Source organism: Felis catus, chromosome B4, assembly GCF_018350175.1.
Source record: "Felis catus isolate Fca126 chromosome B4, F.catus_Fca126_mat1.0, whole genome shotgun sequence".
Lineage (NCBI taxonomy): Eukaryota > Metazoa > Chordata > Mammalia > Carnivora > Felidae > Felis > Felis catus.
In genome coordinates this window covers 44292811-44310776 of record NC_058374.1, presented here as the reverse complement: position 1 = coordinate 44310776, position 17966 = coordinate 44292811, and the positions used below count along the sequence as shown (strand labels likewise).

General features: G+C 37.9%; 1 protein-coding gene across 1 annotated transcript; it reads right to left on the bottom strand.

Annotated features, from left to right (window-relative positions):
* Positions 1-863: 863 nt before the first annotated feature.
* KLRF2 (killer cell lectin like receptor F2) lies at positions 864-17220 on the bottom strand. The gene is made up of 6 exons (XM_023256764.2): positions 17051-17220; positions 13701-13799; positions 9587-9634; positions 5071-5219; positions 4690-4805; positions 864-1919 (listed from the first exon to the last, which is right to left on the bottom strand). The coding sequence occupies exons 1-6, from the start codon at positions 17112-17114 to the stop codon at positions 1802-1804; spliced, it is 594 nt and encodes a 197-aa protein (XP_023112532.1). The 5' UTR covers positions 17115-17220; the 3' UTR covers positions 864-1801.
* Between the last annotated feature and the right edge of the window lie 746 nt (positions 17221-17966).

The following is a 17966-nucleotide window of genomic DNA, read 5'->3' as shown; positions in this document are numbered from 1 at the left end:
AAGTAACTAACTACCTCACTTACCTGGTGGACACAAACTGTTGCATTTATTTTGAAATACAAATGTGTTTTATTTTTCATTTTTTATTTGTTTTTATTTTTATTATTATTATTATTTTTTTTTTTTTGAGTGAGAGAAAGAGAGCACAAGCAGGGGAGAGGGACAGAGGGAGAGGGAGAGAGAGAGAGAGAGAGAGAATCTTAAGCAGGTTCCCTGATGTCAGGGTGGAGCCCCATGCAGGGTGGGGCTCGAACTCAGGAACTGTGAGATCATGACCTGAGATGAAATCAAGACTGAGCCACCCAAGTGCCCCTACAAATGTGTTTTAAATAAACGAGAGGAAGGGCGCCTCGGTGGTTCAGCTAGTTGAGCATCTGACTTAGGCTCAGGTCATGATCTTGCAGTGAGTTCCGGGCCCCATGTAAGGCTCTGTGCTGACAGCTCAGAGCCTGGAGCCTGCTTCGGATTCTGTGTTGTGTCTCCCTCTCTCTCTCCCTCTGCCCCTCCCTGCTTGTGCTTTATCTCACTCTCAAAAATAAACATTATTATTTTTTTAAATTTAAAAATAAATAGGGGCGCCTGGGTGGCTCAGTCAGTTAAGGGCCGACTTCGGCTCAGGTCATGATCTCCCGGTCAGTGAGTTCAAGCCCCGCGTCAGGCTCTGTGCTGACAGCTTGGAGCCTGGAGCCTGCTTCAGATTCTGTGTCTCCCTCTCTCTGACCCTCCCCCATTCATGCTCTGTCTCTCTCTGTCTCAAAAATAAATAAACGTTAATAAATAAATAAATAAATAAATAAAGAGAGGAAAATAAGAAACTTCAGTTTGCACAGAACTTCAGTTAGAAAAGAAACGGAATGGGATCATTCATAGCATAATAATTTTAATATAAATTTGATTAAAGGAAAATAAATTGTGGAATCACCTTGAAAACAAGATTGTGTATTACCTCAAATAGACATCTCATGCTTACAACATCTGAGTCCTTTATCACCAGTTGAAAGTTTGATTTCTTTTTGATAAAAATTGGAAAACAACCTTGGGGAAAAGGCCCACCATGAAGAAAAAAAACGGTCTATCTGTCTGCTTAGGCTATTTCTTCACCAAATGCTCAGGATTTCAAACCCAATAGGACAGAGACAACGAATAAGGCAGGATTACAAGTTGAAATTTAATTATCTTTTTAGACATTGAAACAATAGGAAAGAGTGTTTTCTTGTTTAAAAATAAGTCATATTTCCTTATTTTGAAGTATTATTTCTATACGGAATATTTGAAAATTTTACATTTGTACTGTGAAAATAGAGACAACAGGCCCAAAATGGAGTCATTCATGCTAAGCACCTGTCATGAAACCAAAACTTAATACCTAATCTAACTGCAGCTTGGATCTCCCCAAGAATACAATCTTAACTGGTCAGTCAAGAATGTTCTGGTCAACCCTAATAAGGCAATCCACCTGATGGCCCATTTTCATGCCCCAAAGAAAGGTGACCTTGCCCCAAATAATCTTTTTATTGTTTCTGATTTCCTTCTGTCACCCCTGTATGCCTTTAAAAAGCCTTTCCTTCTCTGTAGCTCATTGGAGCTCTTTTTTTTACTTGCTTGGTGGGATGCTACCCAGTTCACGAATCATTGAATAATGCCAATTATATCTTTAAATTTCCTCAGTCGAATTTTGTTTTTTAATAGTATAGAAAGGAAACAAATTTGCATTCCGCTAAAAAAAAAAAAAGATAGGCACTATTATCCATATGCATTTTCTTCAAATCTTTGTTTAAATGCACAGATTTGTTTTTGTTGTTCAGACAGCATCTCTTTGGCAAATGCCATTAAAGTTGGAGTTACAGTCTTCAGAATACACCTGATTTCTTGTTGCGACAGCACAGCTTGTGTGATCCGTTGATCCAATCATGAGAAAACTAGGAGATAAAGCATAGACATTAGAGCATTTCTCTTAAAATGACGGTCCCATTTCTTTTTTTTTTCTTTTTTAAAAATTTTTTATTTTTAAATTTTTCCTAACGTTTATTTATTTTTGAGACAGAGAGAGATAGAACATGAACAGGGAAGGGTCAGAGACGGAGGGAGACACAGAATCTGTCAGCACAGAGCCCGATGCGGGGCTCGAACCCACGAACTGAGAGACCGTGACCTGAGCTGAAGTCGGACGCTTAGCCGGCTGAGCCACCCAGGCGCCCCTGTGGTCCTATTTCTTAACGTTTCCTCCAGCCCAACTTGTATAGGCAGCCGAGATGGAATGTTCCAGAGGTTTTAGAATGGACCCTTCTTTTGTGGTCAATGGTTGCATTTGGGCACTCTTGATTTGCATACCCTCCACACCCTCTCTTTTGGGATGACTCTCTTACCAGAGGAACATTACCACAGAACCTCAAGCCCAAAGATTAGAAGCGTCCCTGTCTCTTCCCACCCTCTGACCTTTTCAAATTGCATGTACCAGCAAATTCTGGTATTCTACATCGAGATTGGTCCTTATACCCATTCACTCCCAGCCTAGGCTGCGGTTGCCTCTCCCTTGTCTCTGATCACAGCCTTCCAACTGAACTTCAGTTTCAGTTTTGCTTCCCATCTATTCCTTCCCCACACAGCAAAATAATTTTCTATAAAAGGTAATTAGATGTTAAAATGTAAGTTTTGGGTAATGACTGCAAAGTGATAGATATCTTATACCAATGGGAGTTACAAACAGTAACCCGCGGGGGAAATGGCTTTTAAGTGAAAGTAAAACCTGTTTAGATGACTTAAATTCTTCCTTACCTTCAATAGTATGATGAGGAACATATGTCAAGAGAATATTTTTGGAGAAAACTATTTCCTTACCTATACTTTCTAGTTGCTGGTTAGTGTTTAAAAATAAGAAGCAAACACTATTATAACCATCTACATATAATTTTTCCTTATATAATTAAATGAAAGCTTTTAAAATTATTTTAGAGAGAAGGAGAGCATGTGTGTGAGCGGGTGAGAGGAACAGAGGGAGAAAGAGAGAAAGAGAGAGAGAGAGAGAGAGAGAGAGAGAGAGAGAGAATCTTAAGTAGACTCCACACTGAGCGTGGAGCCTGTCCCCAGGGCTCGATCTCACAACTTTGAGATTAGGACCTGAGCCGAAATCAAGTTGGACACTTCACCAGTGTCCAACCGAGCCACCCACGCACCTCTAAATGAAAGCGTTATATCATGCTCCAATAATATGTTGGTTTCCAAAAAAAAAAAAAAGTCTAGGTATTCCTTACCAATTTTCGTCTTAAGATCGCTAGCAAAGCAGGGCCCAAGAATAAATACTGCTTCATACTTTAGTTTTATGTTCAGGAAAGATGATACTCTGTGGAGAATGGAAGTGTCTAGGAGTACATAAATAGCCAGACCAAAATGGCCTATCGCTCCATGGCCTTTGCTTCAAACTTGCCACAAGCCGGGTGCTCTAGTGATGTGTAAAGAAAACAGGGGTGTACAAGAGAAAGCCTAAATATGTGTGAGAGTTTTAAAGCACCCTTGCATGCATTACCTTATATTGGTCACACAAGAACATTGTGAGGGAAGCTTTGCTATTCTTTTCATACAGACGAAGACATTGACGTCAACCAATTGGGAGAACATGCAGGGAGCAAGCTTTCAAATTCACACTTTCTCACTTCTGAGACATTTGTATACATTCTGGATGCTTTTATTTATAGGGGCGTTTGATCTGCGCATTTACTATCTACAACAAAAATTATTTTAAATGAGATTTAACTTGGCTTAAAAATTATCAAGTCGTTATTATTTCCTGACCATGAAAATTTCCAGACGTCATCGTGAGCACTTGCTAGCCCTGTTTCTCATTAGTGCTTGTTAAAAGAAAAAAAAAAGGGAAGCAAAAAGAAAGAGAAAAAGGCCTGAAAAAGAGAGATAGGAAAGGAAAAGGGGAGGGGGGAAGAAGAGAGGAAAGGAGGAAGAAATATAAAAAGACTGGAAAGTATGGAAGCTTATTGAAAATACTTTGGGGCACCCGGGTGGCTCAGTTTGTTGAGCACCTGACTTTGGCTCAGGTCAAGATCTCACAGCCCGTGGGTTCAAGTCCTGCGTCAGGCTCTGTGCTGACAGCTCCGTGCCTGAAACCTGCTTGTGCTCTGTGTCTCTCTCTCTCTCTCAAAAATAAATAAACATTTTAAAAAATTAAAAAAAAAAAACACCTTTGTAGGGGCGCCTGGGTGGCTCAGTCTATTGAGCCTCCAGCTATTGATTTCGGCTCAGATCATGATCTCAGGGTTCGTGGGATCGAGCCCGGGTCAGGCTCTGCACTGAGCTCAGAGCCTGCTTGGGATTATTTCTCTCCCCCTCTCTCTGCCCCTCCCCCCCGCGAAATAAATAAGTAAACATTTTTAAAAAATACTTGGAAAAATACTATCCTATAGGGGAGTCTGTGTGGCTCAGTTGGTTGAGTGTTTGACTCTTGATTTTGGTTCAGGTCATGATCCCACGTTCATTGGATGGAGCCCCATGTTGGGGTCCTTGCTGAGTGGAGCCTGCTAAAAATTCTTTCCCTTTTTCCTTCCCAACCACCCCCCACCCCCACCCCATGCTCCCACATGCTCTCTCAAAAACAAAAACAAAAACAAAAACATAAAAAAACCTGTCTATAAATAAGGCAACATGACTGCCACCATTCTTTCCCCCCAAATAATTACTTACTTGTTTTCTTCCACAAAAAGGTGTTTATTTATCCACATCCATTGTTTTCCTGGGGATGCAATATATAGTCCAATCCAAGCAGGATTTCCAGGTTTTAAACTCTTCTGTATGAACTCCTATCAAGGACATGGTGTATTCATTTATAAATTTATTCAAAAAAATTTCAATGCCCTCTATAGACTAAGGCACTGTGCCAGGCATTGATGGAATGGTAAATAATCATTTATTTCATAAGTGATAGGGTTTTTTTTAAATAAACAATAGTAATTATATCATAGCTACCGAACGTTCAAAAGCAATGATTCTAAACCACCCACACTTCTTATAACGGCACCTAGAAAGTCTTCCTTGGGTACTTAGATCCTGTTTTTGATTCCTCACCAGCTCTTTCAAACTTTGGATCACCGGTAAATGTGCCTGTAGGAACACACAATCATGTTTACTCTCATTCCAAGTTTTGGAAGGCATTGAAAACCTGTAGCATTTCCCTTGGTTCAGCAGCCAGTCTTTTGGGCACACATGATTATTTCCTGAAGGAAAATGTAGAGAAAAAAATTAGACTCCACCCTGAATAAAGTGGGAATAGTATCCTGTATGATTCAAAGGCAGCTCTATTAACAGAACGAGAATGAGACTGATTCATTAATATGTCTATTTCTGGAATGGGGGCAGGATACTGGGTGAGGAGTTGGGGAGAAAAAAGCATGCGAATTCTGACCCCCACAATTAGAGGACACCAATGTGTAACATTTTGATTATTTATAACTAACAGAAATAAGAGCCTGTTGTTTAAATCTCTCTACTGTCTGGTCTGTTTCCTTTTTCTTGAGGTCGTCTTCACAGCCTGGATTTCATTTCTATGAGATTACTTACCATTGACATTACTTACATGATTGCACTGGATAGTTTGATCCTCCTGTGCTTTTCATGGACATGGTCTCCCTAGTCTCGAATAGCTTTCTCTTCCTTCTTCTTCATCCAAATTATACTTATATTTTACTGTTCAATTGCATTTCCACCTCAAAAGCAAAGCCTTTAACCAGTCATAATTTCTGCTTCCTATGGCCTAGTCATTTGTGAACATCTCCTTCCTTGTCATTTACCTGTCTGGAAGGTTGTTGAAGTGACTGTCTTTGACTTTCCTACCATCTAACCCTTCTTAAAAATTTTCTTAATATTTATTTTTGAGAGATAGATAGAGACAGAGCACCAGTGGGGGAGGGGCCAGAGAGGGAGACAAAGAATCAGAAGCAGGCTCCAGGCTCTGAACTGTCAGCACAGAACCTGACACAGGGCTCAAACTCACAGACATCGAGATCATGACTTGAGCTGAAATTGGCCACTTAACCAACTGAATCACCCTCGTATAACCCTTTGATTTAATGGTTGATGTCATTGTTGATTGGTGATGACTGAATTAAATGCCCATACATTAAGGCATGTCATATTTTTCATTGCTAATATTTTAGTCTGTGCTAGATAAGCCTAAATCTTTGTAAAAAAATTATTGTAGGAAATTGAATGTATATTGTCCAGCTAAAATGGAAAATAAAAGTAACATCAGGAAATATGACTTAAAGAAAACTATCCAGGAATAGTTCTCTATATATACAACTTTACATATATTCTTAACTCATTAATACATTCTGTACCAGGGCAAGTATTGCCAATCCTGAATAATTACAGTTTTGCCAGAATATTTGAAGACTCAGGATAACTGGAGTCTCACTCAGTTCTACAAGTACATAGTTGTGTGTTAAAAAGTATAAAATAACCTCAAGTATCCTTTCCAATTTATGATTTGAAAGGGGCTATCTATTCATTATTATTATTGAGAAAGAGGCATTAGGACTAAGTAATTGCATTACGTGGCGATTGACAAAGTGGTCAATAAAGTACAGCTGTAGAACTACAAAGACACTCTAAAAATGCTCCAAATGATCAGTGTCACTGTTGACATATCAAAAAAAAAATGATGCAAAATGTGGATATTAATTGTCAAAAAGAGTTCTTACAGTTAATTCAGATTCAAGTGCCATCTTTTAAAACAAGAAGAGGGGCGCCTGGGTGGCTCAGTCGGTTAAGCGGCCGACTTCGGCTCAGGTCATGATCTCACGATCCGTGAGCTCGAGCCCCGCGTCGGGCTCCGTGCTGACAGCTCAGGGCCTACAGCCTGTTTCAGATTCTGTGTCTCCCTCTCTCTGACCCTCCCCCGTTCATGCTCTGTCTCTCTCTGTCTCAAAAATAAATAAACATTTAAAAATGATAATAATAAAAAAAATAAAACAAGAAGAAATATCCTAGGGATCAAGATGGAGTAAAACATTTAGTGAGCGACACTTTGTATCAATTCCTGTATCAGATGCTTTACATAATAATAACAACAGACACATAGAGGCACTATAGTGGACCAGGCAGATTTCTAAGCACCTAACATACTTAGTTTTTAAAACTACTTGATAAGACAGAGGAACATGTTAAATGGACACGAACATATGAATAAATACCATGGCCGTATGAACAGAAAAATCCAGAATATGAGAAATGATACATAACCACGATCCGTTTTTTTTTTTCTAACAAATAAATGACAAAGAAACTATAAAAGGGAGGTAAAGAGGACCTACAGATTAAGTGGCTGAAGAGACATTTTAATCAAACGCCAATTATGGTCTTTGTTCTGAGTCTGATTCTAACAAATCACATGAAAGAAAAAAAGACATTTAATTAAAAAAGAAATTTTTTTAATGTTTATTTATTTTTGAGACAGAGAGAGACAGAGCATGAGAGAGAGACAGAGAGAGAGAGAGACACAGAATCGGAAACAGGCTCCAGGCTCCGCGCCATCAGCCCAGAGCCTGACGTGGGGCTCGAACTCACGGACCGCGAGATCGTGACCTGGCTGAAGTTGGATGCTCAACCGACTGAGCCACCCAGGCGCCCCTACATTTAATTTTTTAAATGCTTATTTATTTTTTCCGAGTGAGAGAGCATGAGTGGGGAGGGGCAGAGAGAAAGGGAAACAGAATCTGAAGCAGACTCCACACTGTCAGCGCAGAGCCCGATGTGAGACTCAGTCTCATGAACCACGAGACCATGACCTGAGCCGAAATCAAGAGTCTGATGCTTAACCAACTGAGCCACCCAGGCACCCCAAGGGAAAAAAAAAAAAAAAAAAAGACAATTTAATGATGATTGGATCGTAGATGATCTTAAGAAGATATCGATGATTTTGTCTTAGGAATTAATGGCAGACAGAAGTCAAACGTTCTTAGGGAAATTTTTAAATCTCCCCAAATTCCTGGCATACCTGCTGTATGAAATTTGCTTTCTTTGGGTGTGAGTCAACTCTCTGAATATGATCGGATATCACTCCCATGATTAAGTTATGTCGTAGGATAAGATGAAAGAGTCTTGAAGACGAGAGAAGGATCCCCAATCAGTTGATTTTGAGTAAATGAAGAGATTATCCCATGTGGGCCTGGTTTTTTTGTTGTGTGTGTGTGTGTGTGTGTGTGTGTGTGTGTGTGTGTTTATTTTTTTTAGAGACAGGGAGAGACCATCTCAAGCAGGCTCAGCAACAGAGCCCAACGTGGGGCTTGATCTCACAACGCTGAGATCATGACCGGAGTGGAAATCCAGAGTTGAGTGCTCAACCAGCTGGGCCACCCAGGCACCCCCCCACCCTAGATGGACCTGATTTCACCAGGTACCAGAGCTCAAGAAGGGGACTGGGCCTTTTCTAAAGAGAAAGGTAATTTCGATTTTCTTCGAAGCATTACGCTTTCACGTCTTGAGGGCAGGTGCAACAGTTGACACGATGCACGGAAACACAGGGGCCCTTTTGGAGACTAGAGCAGCCCTGGGTGACAGGCAGCGAGAGAGCCGTGATCTCAGTCCTACAATTCCAAGTAACTGAATTGTCGCAACAACCACGTGAGTCCACAAGAGGAACCTCAGCTCCGGAAAGGTGTGTGATCTCATCACCACCTAAACTGTGTCCCGTGAGACGCGGAAGAATAGACTGAGTGGAGCCGTGCCCAGGCTCCCCTGGAAAGGGTGAGGTAATTAGCAGCTATTGCCTTAAACTGTTAAGCGAGTGTTAATTTGTTACGCATCCAGAGAAAACTAGCACAGGCTGTGTGGCGATGCCGCGTTTGCGTTTTGCAAAAGGAGCTGGGAATGGTAAGAATCACGTACTGATATGTTTAAGCATTAAGCGGCATATCTGACAATCGCTTTTAACGGAATCTGGTCTGGAGAAGTGATGACAGGAGGAGACGTAAATAATACTGATTATGTGCCAGTAAATGTTGATGCTGTTTGAAAGGGAATTATGGAGCTTCATTATAACAAGTCTCTACTTCCACTTTTATTTTGCATCATAAACGAATCTAAGAATATGATAACAGAAAATCGTATGAAATCGATTTTGTCATCTAATGTGCAGAACAGGCTGGCAAGCTGGAGCCCCAGGGAAGAGACGATATTGCTGTTTGTGTCCAAAAGCAGACCGGAGGTCAAATTCCCTCTTCCTCTGGGGAACCTTCGGATTTTTTCCTCTTAGGGCCTTCAGTGGATCGGATAAGGCCCACGCACATTGTGGATGGTAATCTGCTTTGCCCAAACTCTACTGATTTATATGCTAATCTCATCTAAAAAGTAATTTCACGGCAACACCTACGCTAGTTTTTGATCAAACATCCGGGTACCAGTGTGTGGCCGAGATGACCCTCAACCATCACAGTGCGTTTAACCGACGCTACATATTCTATGGTGTAAATATTATATCCCCACTTGAAAGTTGAGAAGACTCGTGGTTAATTTGCCTGAATTCGCGTGACCAGTTGGAATCTCTTCATTCAAGCATAGAGCAGACAAAAAAAGAGAGCATTACCTGCTAGACGGCTGATATTTACTTTCTGGGAGAAATCCTTTTTTTCCTCTGTACTCAGTGCAAAGAAAAAAAAATACAATGAGAAACATGCGAAAATGAATAGCCATCTAGGTATGTGAGAATAAAAACAGTAGCACAAAACGAAGACATGCAAATAAAAATTCACTCTCTCTTCTCATCTGCCCCCATTCCTGTCTTTGCCCGCTTTTAACCATATCTTTAGATGCCAATCACAATTCTAAATATTGTGTGCATTCTTAAACCTCGTATCTATTACTCTTTTGTAAATTATTTTCTTCTTATCAATGAATTTTTTAATTAATGCTATTTCTTCTCAGTCCGGACCACCCTCCCCCCTCCCCATCTCCCTTTTACTATATCAAGTCCCTTCAGTATCTTGTAGCATCATTTGTAGATTGTTTTTGTGTAGACTGAAATCATTGCTTTCCAGGAACGTAGAACACCTGATAACCTGAAATGGCTTTTTACCACATTCTTGGGCTGGCTTCAGTCTGTCTAAAACCAGCACATGCGCACACACACACACACACACACACCCTCTTTATTTGTTTAAAAGTATGCATGGAAAAATTATATTGCTTGATTACTCTTTTTTTAAAGTTAGGTTAAAATCAATTTAGCTCATAACTTTGAAGGCATTGCTACAACAGTGTCCTTTTATGTACATTTAAAACTCCTGGTGCCCATATGTTTCTCTTGGTTTAGGGAGAAAAGCAATTCTTTATGTAAAACTTTAGGGTCATGTCTTTGCCCATGGTGCCCTAAAATATGATGAGGATCTATCTATCTACCTATCTATATCTATCTATCTATCTATCTATCTATCTATCTATCTATCTATCATCTACCCATTTCTATCCATCCATCTTTCATCTTCTATCTATCTATCATCTATATCTATCAGATATCTATATCTATCTATCCATCTTTCATCTTCTATTTATCATCTATCTATATCTATCTATCTATCTATCTATCATCTATCTATATCTATCTATCTATCATCTATCTATCTATCTATCATCTATATCTATCTATCTATCTATCTATCTATCTATCTATCTATCATCTACCTATTTCTATCTATCCATCCATCTTTCATCTTCTATCTATCATCTATCTATCATCTATCTCTACCCATCCATCTATCATCTATCTATATCTATTTGCATATCCTATTCTGAATTTGGTAGGCTTGCATAAGCTGGAAACTCATAGTTTGGGGGTTTTGCTTTTGCTCCCCTGAAATTTTTTAAAATGTATTCTTTTATTATTTCACATCTACTTTCCCCCCTGTTCTCTTCTTCTGGGAATTTGTTAGAGAGACATTATCTTTTCTAGATGGACAATTTTTTGTGTTTTTGTCTCAGATTACTTCCAGGTGTTTATATTTATTGATTTTCCTTCTTGACGCTTTTCTGTACCCTCCGGGGTATTTTGTTCGCTATCATGAATTTTTAGATAGAAAGAAGACAGGAAATAGCCAAGCTATGTGGAAATCAACACACTGTACCCCTCTCCCATTCCGGTACAAAAATAAGGGGACACAGGCTTATGGCACCAACCACCACTCTCGAAGTGACGAGCCCTAAATTGTTCTGGTGATGTATCTCATTGTTTCTTTTTTTTTTTAAACTTTATTTATTTTGAGAGAGAGAGAGGAATAAGGAGAGAGAGAGAGAGAGAGAGAGAGAGAGCATGCCAGCGGGAAGGGCAGAGAAGGAGGGAGAGAGAGTCCTAAGCAGGCTCCACGGTGCCAGCACAGAACCCGATGTGGGGCTCAAACTCACCAACCGTGAGATCATGACCTGAGCCAAAATCGAGAGTCGGAGGCTTAACTGACTGAGCCACCCAGGTGCCCCTGTATCTCATTGTTTTACAAGGATTTGTTTTTGGTTTTGTTTTTGTTTATTTTGGCATGATATAGTAGCAAATGCTACCGTGTGAGTGGAGTAAGAGGTTGTCAAGACAACAGTCTGAACGAGCATTCCCTAGAAAGTCTTCTAGCTACTCATTTCCCTTTAGACTTCTCTTTACACTCTGTACTGTCCTTTCTGAAAAGAGTGCTGCCTGGGTTTTGCCGTGAGGAATAATTTCATCTACACTGAGCTGTGTGCTGTGCCTTCTCTACACTGATTCTCTCCGTTGATTAATCCAATAGCATTATCCTCTCTGCTTCTCATTTCCTTTCCAATTTTCTACCCTTCCCATTCTTTGTGCCTTTATTAATTTATTCTATTTTGATGTCTTTTACTGTTCTAATCCAGAATCTCAGGAGAGGGCAGATGTATGTATGTATGGTCAATACTTTGTTTTGAACGGGAGGCCATGGAAAATATTTTTAAACTGGTCAAATTGGAAGCACAAGGGACGCCTGGGTGGCTCGACTGGTTGAGCGTCCAACTTTGGCTCAGGTTATGATCTCACGGTCTGAGAGTTCGAGCCCCGCGTCGGGCTCTGTGCTGACAGCTGGGAGCCCGGAGCCTGCTTCGGATTCTGTGTCTCCCTCTCTCTGCCCCTCCCCCACTCATGCTTGTGCTCTCTCTCTCTCTCAAAAATAAATAAGCATTTAAAACAATTTGTGTAAAGTGTAAGCACAAATTTAATCTCACTAAATATCACTAAAACAATATTACTAGAAAAATATATTGTCCCTACTAATATTTCATCAGTGAGTCAAATTCTATTCATCTCTTCTCAATAGCATCATTTTCTAAAGCAATGATTATTGCACCAATTATATTATCATTTATATTCTACAGAAAAGATAACTGAGTTACAAGAGGTCAGTGGTAGCCTATATATACCGTATTTAGTGTCTAACAAAAGACCATTTGTTTCTGAATTTTAAGGACTTAAAAAAACTGATAATTATTACAGTATGCACAATTTCTTAGAATTGCTGGTTAAAAGACAATAATACTTACGGACTTATAATTACGGACAATAATACTTATGGACGTATGAAAACCAATATTAATAACCTAATATTGACTCTCAAATAGGCGGAGAATCTCATTTTATTAGTTTGATTTCAATATAAATTTGAACACATTTGAAGGATATGATTGGTTGGCAACTTCGCGGCCAAAATGTTGTGCAAAGTACAGAAAAACTAAATTAATTAGAATATTCATTTGGTCTTAGAAATAGCTGATATTTTCCCCCTGCTCTATCAGGAAAAAAAAAAAACTAATGTACTCGCCTGATACAAAAACAGACTCTTTATTTTTTGTCTCCCTCAGGGAAGTCGCCTTGGGTCTCACCCATGTTTAGCCCTCTCCTCTCAAAAACCACCAGTTTATGTTTCCATGTCAGCATTACATATAAAACAGAGCCCCTTTTAGCCCTACATTTTTAAGAATGTTTCAAAGAAAAACAGAAAATTGTCGAAATCCATGTATCGGTCTAGTTGCTTCAAAAAGAACAACTATAGATTATACACATTAAATATCACTTCAGGAAAAAGAAAAAAACACAGTACAGAGGTACATCTAAAATGGTTTTCAAACAGGTCCTTCGTCTTGTTCAACCATCACATTAATCACATTAGTACATTCAATCATTATCTCTGAAAATAATACCAATGAGCATTTTATAAAAATATATCACTAATTTTTTTATAAAATAAGTTAACTTTTTAGTAACTGCTCTTCATAAGAAAAGATGCCAAACAGATGCTAATTTTATATTTAACTTTCTTAATTTTTTAATTTGAAATAATTTTGAATATGACATATATGGCTGGTCAGTTTAATTTACCAATTTGGGGCTACAACATGGTGTTGATCTTGATAGTAAGAAGAATTAAAAATCGGGGCACTTGGGTGGCTCAGTCAGTTAAGCGTCCCACTCTTGACTTCGGCTCTGGTCATGATCTCAGGGTTCTTGAGACTGAGCCCCATGGCAGGAGTGCAGGGAGCCTGCTTGGGATTCTCTCTCTCCCTTTGCCCCTCCCTGGCTTGCACACGTGCTCTCTCTCTCTCTCTCTCTCAAAATAAATAAATAAACTTAAAAAATAAAAAAATAGAAGAATTAAAAATCAACATTTACGTTCTCAAAGTGTAAAAGTTAATAAAAACTCCATACTCACCCCCAAAGTTCAGGCAAATCAGTGTGATCATGATAATAAGGATCCCAATGCAGCCACATACTAGCATAAGACAATAATACGGTGGATACAGGGAACATTCTGAAATATTGAGTTTTTTTGGTGAATTTTAGAGTTCATTTGATTATTCACTTTATAAATATTTTCCTGTTTATTTTGATTACAAAAAAAATCTCTGTTCATTTCAGATATGGCACTAAAATTATGATTAATTGAAAATTTGAAATTAAAAAATATTTATAGTCCAGACACAAACAGATGTTACCGTTATTTAATGTGTTGGATTGTATTGTCATTGTCTTGCTTTGGTAATTATTTGGCGATGTTTTTGGCGACTTAAAAATGATTTATTAAATTGTATATATTATGTATTAATATCATACACAATTTATAGGTGGAGTGTTATATATATGTATATTGCCTATATATAATATTATATATTATATAATATCAATATATTACATATAGAATAATTAATTCTATATAAAATAATTCTAGATATAATATATATAATGTTATAATATTATAAATGGAATTGTTTTTATTAATTTTATTGTTGGATTTTTTATTGTCAAGTGTATATATGTTATATGTATTGTTTAATTTTTATCACAACATGATTTTTGTCTATTTGTGCCCTATTTTATTTTTTTAATTTTTTTAAGTTTATTTTTATGTAGTATTTATTTTAATGATGTACTGTTAGAAATAAGAGAAGGAAAAAAAAAAACATGTACTGAAGTTCTATTATGAACCAATCACGGTACTGGTGATATTCACGCTATTTCACTCTTACATATGCTATGTAGTATTTTCCTGGCTTGACTTTTCAGACAAGAATCTGTGTCAACCTAAAGCATCGTAGATCTTTAATTAAAGGTACTCGTATAGAAATTATGCCATAGTACTCCGCTGGATCAGAGTTGGGAGGAGTGGTCTCTTTACACAGGAGATAACAGGGAGCATCCAAAGACATTAAACAGGGATATTTGTTATTATTGTCCTTCAGTATTATCTATTGTCTTCCACGTCTGAGCACTTTTGAGTAAGTTAGATATATACACTCTTTCCACAAACGAAATCCTTTTACATGCAGATATCATTGGAACAGTATCTCAAACTGGCCATTCTAGCCCATTTGGCATCCGGATGGCCAAAGACAAAGTCGAATAATCTGATATTCAGATAATTATTCCCAGTTTCATCAGCTTATAAACAAGCACTTGGTTCCATAACCTTGGTTGTACATTTCACAAATAATCTGTCCTCTAAGTCGTAATAAAAAGTGCTATTTCTCAAATCTGGGTAATACGTGTACGTTTTACTTTCATTTTTATGGACTTAGTGTATCTGATTATATGTACAACACACACAGAATGTCCTGTATGCAGTAAAACTTCCGAAATTTATGAAACAATTGTCGGTATTACAGAATAAATCCAGAATACGTTTCTTTTTTTTTCCCTTAGCCTATGGGTATTTATTCTACTTAAGCAAAAGTGAAAAGACCTCTACTGAGCTGAAAGTACTCAAAATACATTTCTGCAATTTTATAAGAGACACTCGTCCTAGGCATACAGATCTGCAGTTAACTGGTTCCATATTTGCTGGAAAGGGAAATTTTAAACTCATTCCCAAATATTATAGCTATAAATTAAAACATGATTTTTTTTTATATATAGGCCAAAATATAGATGTTATATAAAGCCAGGTGAACAGAGAGCTGAGTGCATAGCGTGGATTGCCCTGGCCCATTCTGGAATCACTCAACTGGGTGCCATTGGCCTACGTGGGGTAATATTAAGAAATCACTCTGAAACCTGGTTTTGCTCCTGTAAGAACACTATTGTGTTATTTGTATCTGCTTTATGATGGGAAACTTTTCTTTTTGTTTTTAGTACCAAGATTAATCATATGTCTTAAGTATAGGTGTAACTCTGATGCAAGCTGAATAATTAGCAAGGTTTTTCTTATCAAAACAAAGAAGCTTAGAAACAAACTTACGACAAGCATAAACATGCTTATGTGACATAGTTTTTACTTGATTGCGGGTCTCATTTATGTTTCCAGCCCTATCCTTCTTTCACTCATAATTTAAATGTATGTTTATTTCATGTTTTATGTACTTATACTCAGATTTCATATATATTTTACTCATTTTATTCCAAGAATTATTTATTCCATTGAATTAGAAATTCAAAAAAACCTAGTAGTTTGGTTTAACACCCACATAAGCAATCACAAGATAGATCTGCCTTATTATAAGTGAAAAGTATGGATTTAAGAAGACAAAAGATTTTCTGCAAGGTGGTCCACTTCGTCTTTGGGCTTTGGGGTCCAATTTAGTCAATTTGACTCCAATGGTCCTAGTTTTTACTACATCAAAGTGAGTTACTGGTGAAAAAGGAAGTATTTGCATCAAAACTGAAACTACGAGAAAGACGCTAAGCCTTCAGATGATGAGAAAAGTATCATGTTTTTGAAAAAAAAAAAAACAAAAACAAAACACTTAAATTTGCGAGATGGAAACTGGAATAGTACATAAAGATGTTCAATAGAAGTCCACATGGCAGAGCTGTGGTCGTGACCAGTAATTCCAAATCCCTGGCCCATGTCATCCCTGCTTGGATCATGGCTATTTCAACATGATCATTATACAAATTCATTGTAGACAGACTGCGCTTAGACGTCAATATGTTATTTCTTAAACTTACCTAGAGAACCTGAGACAGATCTGAAAACAAGGATACGCAAAAGCAAACCTTGACCCAACTATAGCAGCCCTAAGTAGTGAGGGTTAGCTTCATTTTGCCCTTCTCTCATTTCCAATGGACTATCCTGCCAATCTTATGGATCTTTTGTGAAGATTAAAAAATACAATACGTATACATAAAAATGCTCTTTATGCTGTAGAACACTATAGAACCGTCCCCATCATTAGCACTGGATCTTTACCTTGCCAATATATCATGTATCTTCATATAGATCCCATACCCAAATAGCTTCCAAATACCTTATATTTTGTAAGACGTATAATTTCTGTAAAAATACTATTTTTGACCTTTTACCTGAAAGTTACACTTTCTTTTTGTTATGCTATAACATTGGGGGGATTATACATTATTCTATTCGCATTTAGGCCCCATGGTTACAAAGACACTGCCTTTTTATTTTTCAGGCTTTCATGAGTCTAAATAACCTATCTTAGACAGTTTTTAAGTCCAAGAACATAGTTAATTTTAACTCTTTAAAATATTCAAAAATAAGACTCTTCCTAAGAGAATAATTCAATTTTAAGCTGCAGTCTGAATGGGGGGAGGCAATCTTCCTACCTTTAGAGCTGGATTTGAAACGATTCTTGGAATCCAGGACCATATAGCCATCTTCATTCTCCATCTCCTAAAATATTTTCATGTGATAATACTCAGAAAATAATATAAAGACAATGGAGAATAATAGCCTTAGCCTTAGATATTTCTCCTAGACACAACTGAAAGGAAGTCCAAAAATACTCAAACTTGACTCAGGCATGGCTGTTGAAAACCACACAGGATGTGTTGGTAAAATACAAATGGATAGCCACGTCAATTTCTGGCTGAAGTTCTGTGTCCTCCAGGTAAACGTGGCTATTTAATTTCATTTTTTTCAACAGATATTTATCCTACATTTACCATGTACCAGTCACTTGTCTGCAAAGTAGTAGGAACATAAAAGTGAACAAGACAGATACGCTTCCTACCCTCATGTCCTTTATATTCTAGTAAAAGAAAAAAAAATGAAATAAACCAAGTACATACCAAATAAACAAAAGAACAGTGTCTAGCTACTTAAGAATAAAAAAATTTAAATAAAAAATTTTTAAATGGTCATTTTGCTATTTGGAAGCATATAAAATGCTAATAGAAGCAAGGAGAGGAGACAAGAGGGCTTGCATGAGGCAAAACAGGAAAATAATAGATCAATCAGCCTCAAATTGTTGGGAACACGAATTACTATGAATACAATAACGTCAGAAATGATTTCCAGAAAAATTCCTCGCAAACAGATTTTTCCCTCAGTGAGTGTGGTAGTCACTTTTATGTGTCTGTGTGCCTGGGCTACGGGGCGGCCAAGTATTTGGTCGAATATTCTGAGTGTTTTTGTGAAGGTGGTTTTAGATGAGACCCGCGCTTAGAGCAGCAGACTCTGAGGAAAGCAGATGGCCTTCTATGAGGAAGGTGGAACTCATCCAATCATTTGAAGGCCTGA

Excerpts from the sequence above, each read along its gene's own strand:
- KLRF2 (XM_023256764.2), bottom strand. The coding sequence starts at position 17,114 with ATGGAGAATGAAGATGGCTATATGGTCCTGGATTCCAAGAATCGTTTC. Across the intron at positions 9,635-13,700 it reads GATTTGCCTGAACTTTGGGG|AGGAAAAAAAGGATTTCTCC; the intron begins GTGAGTATGGAG and ends CACTGAGTACAG. Across the intron at positions 4,806-5,070 it reads TCCAAAGTTTGAAAGAGCTG|GAGTTCATACAGAAGAGTTT; the intron begins GTGAGGAATCAA and ends TGTCCTTGATAG.